Source organism: Brassica napus, chromosome C4 (genome assembly GCF_020379485.1).
Source record: "Brassica napus cultivar Da-Ae chromosome C4, Da-Ae, whole genome shotgun sequence".
Classification (NCBI taxonomy): domain Eukaryota; kingdom Viridiplantae; phylum Streptophyta; class Magnoliopsida; order Brassicales; family Brassicaceae; genus Brassica; species Brassica napus.
Window position 1 is genome coordinate 55,453,387 of NC_063447.1, and position 15,180 is coordinate 55,468,566.

The 15,180-nt window shown below is 37.5% G+C and overlaps 1 protein-coding gene across 1 annotated transcript; it reads left to right on the forward strand.

Moving 5' to 3' along the window:
* Positions 1–3,247: 3,247 nt before the first annotated feature.
* Positions 3,248–9,220, forward strand: LOC111215268 (receptor like protein 24-like). Its single transcript, XM_048756159.1, has one exon. The coding sequence runs from the start codon at positions 5,007–5,009 to the stop codon at positions 7,656–7,658; it is 2,652 nt and encodes an 883-aa protein (XP_048612116.1). The 5' UTR covers positions 3,248–5,006; the 3' UTR covers positions 7,659–9,220.
* The last annotated feature ends 5,960 nt before the right edge of the window (positions 9,221–15,180 follow it).

The following is a 15,180-nucleotide window of genomic DNA, read 5'->3' on the forward strand; positions in this document are numbered from 1 at the left end:
TATATAAACCAATCTCCGTATATATATTTTTAAAATAATAAGAAACCATAATAAATTACAGACTTAGATTTATGAAAATGTATTGTCTGATTGTCTCTTAAATTCCTCATTCAAGATATAGATATTTAATAAAACACTGTTATAGTTAGTAGCATACCTTATTAATACAAAAGATCAATTTATATTGGATTTTTTAATTACAGAGTCAAAACCAGTATATATATATATATGAATATATTTATTTTTATTAAATTATGTAAAATTAGAATAAATACTAAATGTGTTTGTAACGATTGTAACATCAGTTACAAAGTTAAAAATCATTATTATTTTTTAACAAATCTAATAGATCAGTTACAATGTTAAACCAAATTTACAAACTATTTTATTATTGTGAGTGTCATATTTGGTAAGGTGTGACTAATCTACAGTTTCAAATTCTTTACTCAAATTGTTAAAACTATTTACTAAAATATCATACCTAATATCTTTTGGTAGTTTCAAAGTTAATAGTCTGAAACTTTTGAGATCAAATAAAGCATTTACAGACTCTTATCATATTTTTCAAAAACGTGAATATAATGTTACAAACCTATCTGCAACATTTTCAGTTATGATATTTTCTACTGCAACATGTTAGTAAATTTAATTTCATTAAATATTTTAAGAGAAATCTTTTAAAATATTTTTTTAAACAAAATATTAACTAATTTCATCCAGTTAAGTCTTTAAAATTATTCAACTTATTTATTATCGCGTGTTTTGAATCAAATATTTCATAATTATTATTTATTAATTATTATTTGTACTATATTTCAAATGGTGTGACAAAAAGTTATAACTGTTCAAAAATAACTGCAATGTTTTTAGTTTTTTATTTTATTTTTAAATGTTAATATAATTAAATCGGTTTAAAATTTTAAAAGATGTCATTATTAATGAGTCTAAAACATATTTCAATTTACTTAAGCCAAAAATAAAGATATTAAATATTAAATTTTATCTGAAATATAAGTTAAACTTAAAAGATAATAATTTTTTTAAAGAATACTCATTTCCAACATTTTTAGAATTCCTTAAAATGCATTATTGAACGTAAAAAAATCATTGCATATATATAATGGTGTCACCGATCGGAGGGTAATACATAAATCTTATAAAATGGTACTTTAGTTCCAAGAATCCGGCCAATACTCGCTGCACGATTTAGTCCAATCAAGTAAAAAAAATTATTGGAAGCGATGACGTGCAATTAAATAAGTTATTTCTACTTGATACATCTGATTCTTGCAAATGTTAAGTGATAAATATACTATATAATGGAAATATTGAGAGATTGAAAACACATACCATACCATGAAGATCAAAATAATAATGGACACCCCACACGGATATGGATCCATGCTTTAGGACCCATTTGAATACCCGGAGAGAGGGTCTATCCGTGGGCTGCACCTCCTCTTGGAGATTAGTCTGGGCTTCTCCATGGATCTGGGATACGGCCTCTCCATGGGTCTGGGATACCCCCAGGTTAATCAAAAAAAAAAAAAAAAAGATCAAAATAATACCGTTGGTGGTGGTGATTTTCGTAAACTCTTTTGCACGACATTTAGAATTAAAGTAATCAGTTGATGAAATGAAAGGTTACTGAAAATTAGTTACATATATTGTTGATGAAGATGGCAATTTAAGCGTTGCATTTGTTTGCGGAAGAGATGCGACTGCTAACTCATTATCTGGATGGGTGTTTTGTGTTGTTAAAAAAAAAAAAGAATGGGTGCTTTGTAGCGTTAAAAACTGTCGTTCTTTTTTTTTTCTTTTTTGTAACAACAATTTTATTGAATCAGATCGTAAAAGGTGAATCAAATGTTACGGTTGGTGTTGTGTTCCTTTGTTGATTGAAAAAATTGTAAACGTTTCCAAATTTGGAACCCATGGATCTTTGCCTGATTGCCTCTACAACAAAGGTTCACATGAGAATTAGATGGTTACTGACAGTTATTTACAATCTCCATAAAACGACAAAAACATTATGCGTCACTAACCAAACATTCTATTCATGATCAATGAACTATCACAGCCAATCGGTTTAGCGATGTGTCTCATTTGGAATTTCGGTGGAAGACATACATGGTTAACATCCATGTATCATCAGCATAGAAGGATTTTGATAAATTCATGAAAATTTTATTTTGAGAAATACTTGGACATAGACTATTTATAGATTTTCAAAGATCTATTTGAATAGTCACATCTTTTCGATTTTAAATTGTTTATTTAAAATGATGCTTATATGAATAATCATAACTTTTCAATTTAAATAGTCACACCATGCATGATTACAAGTAATTGAAAATTTAGATAATTTGTCAGCACATCCGTTAGCTTCACGTTTGCAATATTCAAAACGCCCGCTTTCAAATTCTTGTTGCAGTCCCGCAATGCTCGACTTCAGGACTTGTAGTTTTTTATTAGACTAGTTATGATCAATGACGGACTTTTTTTTTTTTTTTTTTTTGAAACAGATCAAGGACGGACTTGAGTATTAGATTATCTCCTTCGAAAATAACGTTACGGTAACCAAGAGACAAGTATGCCTGCATGGCCTCATATTAGAGTTGTTGCTTTAATAAAATATTACACACAGCATCTTCAGGTAGTTCCATTGTAAAAGTTTTATTTTCAAAATTCGTGGACTAAAAAAGTATTTATAAATACTAGTGGTAGGGCCTGGTACTTTTATCCGAGATCCGGATTCGATTCGAGATTCGATCTGGATCCGATCTGAAAATCCGGATATCCGGAGGGGCCGAATCCGGATCCGGATAGTAAAATGTTGGATCCGTCAAAGCCGGATCCGGATCCGGGTATCCGGATCCGTAAGTTTTATTAATAACTATTTCAAAAATAGTAATATCTATATATAAAAACTAATTTTATTTAATATATTTTTATTTTTATAATAGTATATGTAAATTTTGTAATATTATACATAGAAATAATTAAAAACATTTTTTAAAAAAAAAATTTTAAAAATTTTATATATATTAATATTATTATTTTTATTTATTTTATGGATCTAAATCTGGATCCGGATATCCGCCGGATATTACAATTTTTAGAAGGATATCTGACACCCGGATATCCGAGAACCCCGGATCCGGATAAGGATAGTAAAATTATAGATCCGCGGAATAAGGATCCGGATCCGGATACTTTAAAATTGCCCGGATATCCGATCCGTCCCAGGCCTAGTCTAGTGGTGAAAGACACAACCGTTCGAAGTGAAAAGTCATGTATCTCTAACAAGTGGCAACCATAATATTATAGAAGAATTGTTATTTATTATTAATTTCCTAGATTGTTGTATCCTATGAACCAATGCAGACAATAAGATAAAAAAGTGCATATTTATATATTTTGACAATTTATTTTAAACCAATAAAATTTTTAAGATGAAAAGACATAATGTTAAAATGAAAAGTTACATTTTAAATTACATTTTGATAAGTTCTTTTAAACTAATGCAATTTTAAGATTAAAAGATAAATTGTTAAATGAAAAGATATATACTTTTACATTTTGACAATTTTTTGAACCAATACAACTCTTAAAATGAAAACACACAACCTTTAATCAAAAGTCACCTAAATGAACAAACACAACTTTTAATAAGAATTGAAATTCCTATAAAAACACACAACCTTTGGAATTAATTAGGATTGCTATTATTAGTAGATATGTATATACATTTCTAGTCTTTTTATCTCATCCTCATCTAGGCCCTCTGGGGTTCCCTGAGCTATGAATAATTGATATCTGATCCAAGGGTGTCCCTGATATGTTGGGGGCCAAAAGTAATTTGTAAGAGTTTTTAAGAAATTTTTTTTACAAATTTGAGAAGTTTTTTTCCATGTAATTTTTTTTAAAAAAATTGGGGGTTCTATGCCAATGTTTCACTTTGATATGCTCAGGATCATCTCTGATCTGATAGTAAGTTTTTTGGAATTAGAAAACATAATCACTTAAAATGAATAACAAATAGTGGTCTATATATGGTAATCAAAACGACTGGTTACAAGGTGATTTCCCACACCTATACAGACTTTATAGATTTGGAATACAAAGTCTGAAGTGGAGCAAGCAATGGTCCTCACTTCCTGAATCTATTGGTCTCTTGAATAAACTGACTGCACTCAACTCGCGTCACTTCACTCTTGATAGAAGAAAAAGTCTCGAAACATAGTAGGATAAAAAAAAGCAAACGCCAGAGAACTTAACGCTTAAAAAATGCCACTACTAGAAGAGAAGACAGATACATACAAAATAAAATCTTTTTTTTGTAACAAAAATTTCATTAATTCAATTCTAAAGCGTTTCGACGATACTTCCGGTTGTAGTCGACGACAGTAAGATGAACAACAATAACCGGAAAACAATACAACACGGGATAGAAGTGTTGATACATCAAAGTCAACTTGGCTTGACTTAAGCAGAGGATTGAAACAGTCTTGGGTTTTAAAAATAAACCAAGAGATGAAGCAATAAGTAAAAAAAAGATGAAAACATCGAATCCGAATAATCACAGAGTTGTACTCCGTTAATTCACATATATCTCCACCCGACATTTGCTGATGACGCGTTTAGTGTGTGGCACGTGTAAGGGTGTTCGTTAGCTACGCCATAACGTGTGACCACTTTGGTCTTTAACTGGCCCTCAAGTTACCAAGTCTTGAAACATGACAATTCACTATATGTGAACATATGTGAGAGAGATTTCAAAATTGATGTCTTTCCAATCCACGTTTTTCACTTCATGATTTGAATGGCAATTAGCCACTTAGCCATACTGTACCCCAACCCAAAATACAAAAACTTCTAAATCAAATTGTATGGGTGAGATAGCTTCAGTTGAAACCCACGTATCTTTTATTTATACCACCAACCTTCCCTCTCATTTTTCTTAAACCAAAATAACTCTTCTTCAAAAAGTTTTCATAAAGACCATGTCTGAATCACATATGCTCTTGCATTTTCTCTCGCTAATCTTGCTCTGCTGTGTCTTCCCTTCAAGATCCTTCGATTTACATATCGATAATAGTAGTTATGTTGCTTGTGGTCCCCATCAGTCTCAAGCTCTCGCTGATTTCATGAACGAGTTTGATAGCAGCCAGTGCAACCTCACTGATCCCTATAATGGAGTCTGGTGCGATAACTCGACCGGTGTGGTCACAATGCTACGACTCAGGGACTGCCTCAGTGGAACTCTAATGCCTAACAGTAGCCTGTTCAGATTACACCATCTTCGTTACCTTAACCTCCGTCATAACAACTTCATCCCATCTTCACTTCCTTGGGAATTTGGCAATCTCAGCAGGTTAGAGTTCTTATCTCTTAAGAATAATAGCTTTGAAGGCCAAGTTCCTTCCTCGTTTAATAGCCTAAGCCTTCTTTCCCATTTATCTCTTTCCCGAAACGAGCTCACTGGTAGTTTCCCACTTGTAAGGAATCTAACAAAGCTCTCGTTTTTAAGCCTTTCTAACAATCATTTTTATGGAACTCTGAATCCCAACAGTACTAGCCTATTTGAGTTGCACCACCTTCGTTACCTCTATCTAAGTTACAATAACTTCAATTCCTCAATTCCTTCTGAAATCGGAATCCTCAACAGACTAGAGGTCATTTCTCTTTCCTCCAACGACTTTTCCGGGCAAGTTCCTCCAACAATTAGTAACCTAACCTCGTTAACCGAATTATACCTTGAAGACAACCACCTCACTGGTAGTTTCCCACCTGTACAAAATCTAACCTTGCTCTCTGTTCTATATCTTACCGTGAATCACTTCTCTGGAACCATTCCATCTTCTCTCTTCACCATGCCTTCCTTATCAATTCTCGGTCTGAGAGAAAATGATCTAACCGGATCTATTGAATTTCCTAACTCTTCTACCCCATCTAGGCTCGAGAAAATGTACCTTGGGAATAACCATTTTGAAGGAAAAATCATAGAGCCTAGCTCAAAACTCATCAACCTCACACACCTAGACCTTTCTTTCCTTAACACAAGTTACCCGATTGACTTAAACCTCTTCTCCTCTCTCAAATCTTTGTTGCACCTTGATCTTTCTGGTAACAGTATATCTCCAGCTAGTTTAGATGATACAAATTTAGACATCCCAATAAACCTGGAGATTTTGTTGTTACAAGGCTGCGGCATCACTGAGTTCCCAAATATCTTAAAGATCCTTGAGAAGTTGGTGTTTATAGACTTGTCCGACAACATAATCAAAGGCGAAGTCCCCGAGTGGTTATGGAAGCTTCCTCGTCTAAACACAGTGTTTCTTTCAAATAATTCGTTTAATGGTTTCCAAGGTCCAGTGGATGTTTTGGTAAATTCATCGGTGAAGAATTTATTTATGGAGAAAAATTGTTTTGGAGGAGCAATTCCTATTCTACCACTCTCTATCAACGCCTTTTTTGTGTCAGGCAATAGTTTCACAGGGAGCATACCTCTTTCAATCTGCAACTACAGATCTCTCACGCAATTGATGCTAGGTTACAACAGCCTCACGGGTTCAATCCCTCAATGCTTGAGTAACTTGACGTTTGTGAATCTTCGGAAGAACAACTTGGAAGGAAGTATTCCTGACGCCTTTCATATCAGTTCTTCTCTACGATCACTTGATGTTGGACACAATCTACTCACCGGGAAACTTCCAAGATCTCTTCAAAATTGCTCATCTCTAGAGTTTCTAGTTGCTGACCACAACAGCATCAAAGACACATTTCCTTTTTGGCTCAAGGCTTTACCAAATTTGCAAGTACTAATCCTCAGTTCAAACAAATTCTATGGTTCGATATCTCCTCCTGGTCATGGTCCTCTCGGGTTTCCAGAGCTGCGTATATTTGAGATATCTGATAATAAGTTTACTGGAAGCTTGCCACCAAGGTATTTTGTCAATTGGAAAGCATCATCACTTACGATGAATGAAGATGGTGGTCTATATATGGTATACACAAAAAGGACTTATGGGATACTATCCTATATCCATATAGAAACTATAGATTTGCAATACAAAGCTCTACGCCAAAGGAGGGTTCTTACCTCATATGCCACTATTGATTTTTCTGGGAATAAAATTGAAGGACAGATTCCTGAATCAATTGGTCTCTTGAAAGCATTGATTGCACTCAACTTATCAAACAATGCCTTCACAGGCCGTATTCCTCTGTCTCTCTCCAATCTGGGAAAGCTCGAGTCACTAGACCTATCAAGCAACCAACTCTCAGGGACTATTCCTAATGGCCTTGGAACCCTCTCGTTTTTGGAGTACATAAATGTGTCTCACAACCAACTCAAGGGTGAAATACCACAAGGAACACAGATCATTGGACAAACTCAATCTTCATTTGAAGGGAATGCAGGGCTTTGTGGTCTCCCTCTCCAGGAATCTTGTTTTGGGGCTATTGCGCCACCGAGACAACAACCTCCGGAAGAAGATAAAGAAGAGGAGGAACAAGTGTTGAACTGGAAAGGTGTGGGAATAGGGTATGGACCTGGAGTGTTGCTTGGATTGGCAATAGCACAAGCCATTGGTTCATACAAACCGGAGCGGCTCGTCAAGATAATTGGTCCCGGTAAACGCAGAAACCGTTAGGTATATTTTCAGTTTGAGTATGATCCTTCAATGTATGTCAAGTGGTTGATGATCCCTCTTGTATGGAAGCATCTATTTATGTTTGTTGTATCATTATCTGATGCTTTGCTTATATATCGTTTGTTGGTGGCGTTACAACGAAGCAAATTTCCTATGGTTTTTCTTGTATCTTTATCCAATGCTTTGTTCTGGTTTCATATGTGTTTTTTTTTTTTATAATTTTGGTGTGATCTCAAAGGATTTCTAGGCCCAAAGATTAATCATCCAAGAAGCCTATAGAAATTCGGATTTTTTTGCTACTTAAGCGTCTATGGGTGGCCAAGGGGATTTTCATGTGCTTTAAAATTAAGAAATCTGAATCTTTTCTAGTCATATTTGTTTATTCTTACTCCAATTCTTTTGAGTGAGATAATGATATAAAAAGCCTCGAAACAGAGGCGTGAGAGTAAAAACAAACGACAGGGTATTTGTCAATTGTCATTGACGGAGCCGAGCTATAGAACGGGTATGGGTTTTATTTTGTATGAGCTTGATAGGGAAGTAATCTGCGGACAACGCAAGGGCCCACCAACATCCTCTCCACTCCATGCCATGCGGAGGCAGACAGTCCATGCTGGGCGATGAAGGAGGTGAGCAACCGTGGACTCCATCAAGTGAACTTTGAGTCCGACTGCCAACAACTTGTGCAAATTATCCAATTGGCGAAACCTTAGCCTGCTCTAGACCCTGAACTGGATGAAAGTGGAGCACACTTCACTTATCAAAAAAAATTTGGAGCACTTCGATCTTCTTTTTATGGTTTCACTCTCAATTTTATTCTCTGCTCTTTAAATATCCAAACGTATAGTCTTGCCAAAGACGTCCGATTACGTGTGGAGAACTACACTTTAGTAGACGTTAAGGATCTCCTGAGATTAGCGCATGAGACTAGCTTGTATGGAACATGAAACTTTTGAAGACAAAAACGAAAAAAATAATAATGAAACACAAAAGATTTGATATGTTGGTGTTTTTTCCTTAAAAATTTGACTTTATTCGTGTCTTCTTTTGTTATAACTTTGTTTATCTCTCTTAACACAAATTCATAACCCACATATGACATATGTAATAATGATTTATCAACAAAAAGTAGGCATATCGCTTCTCGAGTTTAGCAATTATATCACAAGTAAACGTGGTTAACAACTAATTTGGTCTCATATTTTGATCACGTTTCTCTTCCTAATTCTAGTCAAAAGTTTCCTCCACTTTTGTCCGAGCATGAACACTGGCATTTTCAAACACAATCACTCTAGTTCAGTTTCGTTTGAAAAAAACCAACTCGTTTTTTATTCTGACGTGCATGTTCCACTAATCGGATAACAATCTACGCGTCATAAAATTGTCGGCCGTTATTCCACCAACGTACGGGATTATTATGCACACATTCCCATTCAAATAGTATACTGTACTACTGTATAGTGTACTACAAGAAAACAGCGATATTCTGACGGATATTCCGACGGAAAATGAAATCCTCGGAATATACCGAGGAATTTCCGAGGAAATTCCGAGGAAACACAAAATTGGGTTTCCTCGGAATTTCCTCGGAATATACCGACGGAATTCCGAGGAAACTACAGTCCGTCGGAATATTCCGAGGAAATTTCGAGGAAAACTGTGTTCCTCGGAAAAAACCGATGAATTCCGAGGAAATATTATAGCCGTTGGAGAGCCGTTGGGGGATTTTACAAAATTCCGAGGAAATTCCGACGAACTAGTTTTGTCCGTCGGAATTCCGTCGGAATTTCCTCGGTATGTCGGCAGGATTTAAACTATAAATACAAGCACTCCTCTTCCTCTTCATTCACTTCATATCTTCATCCTCCCTCTTACTCTATTTACACACGAATTTGATTCATAAAAAATATGTCTTCTTCAAATTATTTTCGTTCTTGGATCGATCGACCTCATTTGGATCCGAACACGAGATTGCTTACGGAAGAATACCAACGAGGTATAACTGAATTCATGGGGTTAGTTCACCGACAACCGGAAGCAAAAACAGGTATGTTAAGATGTCCTTGCTCTAATTGTAAAAATAGAAAGGTTATTAAAGAGTGGGATGTTTGGACTCATCTATATTTGAGTGGGTTTACACGAAGTTACAAAATTTGGTATCATCATGGGGAAACTGATTATGAACATGGTAGTACTAGTGAACCTCAGCCAGCGGTTAGATTAGAAGAACCAATTAGAACGGATGTAGATTATGGTGTAGGTACTGAGCAGATGGTAAATGATCATTTTAGAGGGGAAGATTTACCCAATGCAGAAGCTAGGAGATTTTATGATATGTTGGATGCTGGAAAGCAACCATTGTACGAAGGTTGCAGAGATGGTCATTCAGCTTTATCATCTGCTACAAGATTGATGGGCATTAAAACAGATTATAATTTGGCTGAAGACTGTGTGGATGCGATTGCTGATTTTGTAAAAGGTATTCTACCCGAGGATAATGTAGCTCCTGGTTCATACTACGAGGTTCAGAAACTCGTAGCTGGTCTTGGTTTATCGTATCAGGTAATAGATGTATGCAGCGACAACTGCATGATTTATTGGAGGGTGGATGAACAGCGGGTTACATGCAAATTTTGTGGAAAGCCTCGTTATAAAGATACAAGTGGAAGAGTTCCAGTGCCATATAAAAGGATGTGGTATTTACCTTTGACGGAAAGGTTGCAGAGGTTGTATCTGTCTGAACGCACAGCGCAACCAATGAGATGGCATGCGGAGCACTCAACAGATGGTGAGATCAGACATCCTTCAGATGCAAAAGCGTGGAAGCATTTCCAATCAAAGTATCCCGACTTTGCGTATGAGAGAAGAAATGTCTACCTTGGATTATGTACTGATGGTTTCAGTCCGTTTGGCAAGAGTGGAAGACAGTATTCTCTATGGCCCGTCATTCTTACACCATACAACCTCCCCCCAAACTTGTGCTTGCGACGAGAGTTTTTGTTTCTCTCGATTCTCGTTCCCGGACCAGAGCATCCTAAGAGATCACTTGATGTGTTTCTTCAGCCACTAATATATGAGTTGCAACAACTATGGGCTCAAGGTGCTGAAACATACGATGTTTCGTGTAAAGAAAACTTTCAAATGCGGGCAGTACTAATGTGGACAATAAGTGATTTTCCAGCATATGGTATGTTGTCTGGATGGACAACGCATGGAAGGCTATCATGTCCATATTGTCAAGATAACACTGATGCTTTCCAACTAAAGCACGGAAGGAAAACGTGTTGGTTTGACTGTCACAGGAGATTCCTACCACCTGATCATCCATATCGTAGGAGTAGGAATTTGTTTACGAAGAACAAGAGGGTGTTTGACAGTCCACCTCCGGAATTTTGTGGGAAAGATTTGAAGATACAACTAAGAGATTTTGGTGCAGAAAGGACGCCAGAAGTCGGTGGACATGAGCGTTTTCCGGTAGATGCTGTTGGAGAACTACATAACTGGCACAAAAAAATATTTTCTGGGATCTGCCATACTGGGAGGATCATCTGCTAAGGCATAATTTAGATGTCATGCATATTGAGAAGAACTTTTTTGACAATCTCATGAACACGATCCTTAATGTTCAAGGTAAAACAAAGGATAATTTGAAGTCAAGACTGGATTTAGTCGATATATGTGCTCGTTCAGAACTTCATGTTGATGAGAATGGTAGGGCTCCTTTTCCCATATACCGACTTGATGCAGCGGGAAAAGATGCGTTCTTTGATTGGATTTCAAACGATGTGGAATTTCCAGACGGTTACGCATCAAATTTGCGTAACTGTATCGACAGAAAGGAAGGAAAGTTTACTGGCTTGAAAAGCCACGATTGCCATGTAATGATGCAGCGCCTCCTTCCGTTCGCCTTCAAGGAAATATTACCACGAAATGTTCATGAAGCAATTGCAGGGATAAGTGGTTTCTTCCGCGATTTATGCACGAGATCAGTGACTCTTGAAGGTATTGAAAATTTGAAGACTAACATAGCCGTGATTCAGTGCAACCTTGAGAAGATATTTCCTCCCTCATTTTTTGATGTTATGGAGCATCTTGTTATTCACCTGGCAAGAGAATTGGAACTTGGTGGTCCTGTGCAGTATAGATGGATGTATCTGTATGAGCGGTATATGTTCCATTTGAAGAAGATGGTGAAAAATTTAAGTAGGGTGGAAGGTTCTATAGTCGCACAGATGATCAATGAAGAAACTTCAAACTTTGCCGAGTACTACTTTCCAGCAGAAGTTCAGACCAAAAACAGAAGACCTGCTCGGCATGATGATAGAGGCGAACGGGCAACATATCATGTTACGGTTCCAGACATTTTCACAGACGTTGGACGACTTAGCGGAAAACCAAAGGACCGTCGACTTACTGAGCAGGAGCGCAGTCATTTGCAAACATATTTGCTCACCAACTGCGAAGACGTTCTTCAATATGAGAGGTAAATAAATGAGCTTACAAATTTTTATTTTAACAAGTTGAAATTTAAATCTTAATTAATTACATTATTGTCATCATATACAGGATTTTCATGGCAGAAAAGCGGTTCGAGTATAGATACGCCACAGAGGACGAACTAGAAGAAATGAAGCAGAGAGAATTTACTGGATGGATGTTTACTTATGTGAGTGCTTTAAACAAATTAAAATATATTTTATCACATATTTATACTAATTCACATTTATTGATATAATATATATATATGTGCTATTAATAGGTGTCTGCTGGTTTGGCCAGAGGTGAAACATTTGACGATTGGATACGTGAGATGGTCGTTGGACCAAACTTTGTTGTGAAGTCATATCCGAGATTTTGTACTCGAGGATATGCATTCACAACTCAGAAGAGGAGACGTTCGAGTACGACTTATGATGCTGGCGTTTGTTCTGCATCAGGAGATGATGTATACTACGGACACATACATGAGATTTTGGAAATCAAGTATTTGGGCATGGTTGGATTGCGCTGTACTGTTTTCTATTGTGATTGGCACGACAACACCCCAGATCGAGGTGTGAGAACAGATGCATTTGGTGTTACATCAGTAAATTCGAGGCGAAAGCTGCAATATTATGATCCTTTCATTCTTGCTTCCCAGGCCGATCAGGTAATTAAATGTTAATTATTCAGAATGATTCATCATCATGTGTATTAATTTATAATTTTTCTAAATGTTACAGGTTTGTTATATCAAGTACCCCCGGGTAAGGAACAGAGATGATCCATGGGTTACTGTTACAAGACTCAACCCGAGAGGCCGAGTTCAGGGAAGTTCTGAGCTGGAAGACCCACTACAACCAAGCACATCCGGCAACTGTAGTGCAGCAGAAGATTTAGCTGGAGTTGGCCTTGTAGTCGATTTAACCGACTTTGGAGAGGAAGCCGTCGTTCACGTAGAGGATGAACCAGTAATTGGAGAGTTTCACCAAGATCCAGATTCAGATTCATCTGGTGATGATGACTCGGAAACAGACTACCATTGAACTTATTTTTTTTTTTTTTTAAGAAATACCGAGGAAATTCCGAGGAACACTTGATATAACCTCTTTCCTCGGATAATAGTTATTTGGTTTATCTAGCAAGGCAAAGCTGAATACGAATTAAAAGCTACACAAAACACAACCAAATAAAACAAAGAAACCATGTAAAAGAAATACGAACTCATAATTAAGAAACCTAAAAAAAAACTCAGTTCAAAATTAACAGAAAATAAGACCATAAAACGTTAGAATAGAAAAGAAAATAAAATAGCCGGTGATAGCTCCTACTCCTCGTCTCCTGCTCCAGATGTTCCTGCATCGTTGGGTCTCTTGGACCTCTTTCTTACCCTGTGTGTACCACTCGAACCCGAACCAGAGCTGGATGGAGAGTTGTCCCGATGAACTACATCATCCTTTTGGCAACGACACGGCCTGATACGTGAAATGGCAGCCCAGATCTTGTGTAGCATGTCGTTGTTTGTCTTTATGCTCTGATCTCTCCAATGTTGTTGCTGGCGCGAAGTGGCGTTCGGTGGAAGCTCTTGCAGCTTGTACTGGCTGGAGTCTGATGGGAGTAGCTGATGGGGTTGTGAATCATCTGGAATGGCTTGTGCAGCCTCATCTTGTCCTTCTTCATCAACCACGCCCTTGCCTTTGGTCTGATATTTTGGCGTGAAGAAGGATGGCTTGTCTACTAGTGCGGTAGCAGGGGGTAGGAACTCAACTGCAGCCTCTGAAAGTAGAGCAGTCAGGCCGATCTGAGGCAGGTGGCAGTAGAGTGTTTTCTTCGCTCGGTCCTGGAATACGTAGACGTAAGGACCATCCCGATCGATCCTCGAGTGGGGACCAGCTATGAACTCCTTACTTACTAGAGAAATGACATCCAGGTAGTTCCAAGCAATGTTGTTCGATCTGTCCAGTGCTACCTGGTGGTTCTCACAGTCTACACCCACATGTCTAAGGATCCGAGTAATCACTGCACCAAATCCACATGCATTGCTCTTGGATTTGGTTACTTTCCCCTTGTATCCTGCTAAGTTTGCGGCCAGCACCGCTCCCATGTTGAAGGCAGTAGCAGGTGGGAATGTAGAGTTTCCAAATGCCGGTAGCAAATGCCTCACACCTTGGTACAGGAGGCACAACTCCCATTGCGTGACTGATGCGGCTGTGGTTGTCCCGTATAGCAATGAGCCAATGAGGCGTGTCGCATATCTCAGTACTGGGCTCCGGATAAGTGACTCCTTTGCCTGAGAAGATCTATAAACCCCTGTGCCAATCGTTTCCCAGAAGTTCAACAGCTCTGAAGTCCAATAAAGACCATATGTCCTCTCCCCCGCACTCAATCCAAATAGTCCGCAGAGGTCTGTGAAAGATACCTCATAGTATACTTTCTGCACTACGAATGCCAGAAAACCTTCCTGATGGCTATCATCGGGACGGGTGACGTATGCGGATGCTATGAACTGGCGTACCAACTCCGGATAAGTGGGTTCCTTGAGGTTGCATAGTTGGCCTAGACCCATGTTCTGGAACAGTCCTTCAATGTCTGCTTTGATTCCCAATATTGTCATCGTCTCAGGACATGCTAGTTGTGTAGCCGGAACGGCTACCTTCTTCATGTTGTTGTAGTGGGTGGTATCAGACTTATCCCACTTCTTTGGCCTTTGCTTCTCCAGCTGTGACGAACCCGCTTCTTGTGTGTTTTTCTTTGCTGATGTTTTCGTGCGCTTCATTCTCTACAAAATAGAATCATTGCTCTCAACATGGTTATAATCAATTAAGAACTCAAAGCAACATGAAAATGAAAAGCGAAATCGAGTTGTGATAAAAAAAAACGAAATTGAAAAAAATTCTCTATCCCTAAATCATCTCAAATCATGTTCCAAACTCGTTGATCACAGACAATTGTGTTCTATTCCATGTTTAAACATCTGTTTCATGCATATTTGATCAAGGAATCAACACGGAAATAAGAAATTCACAAAACCCAAAAAATTGCT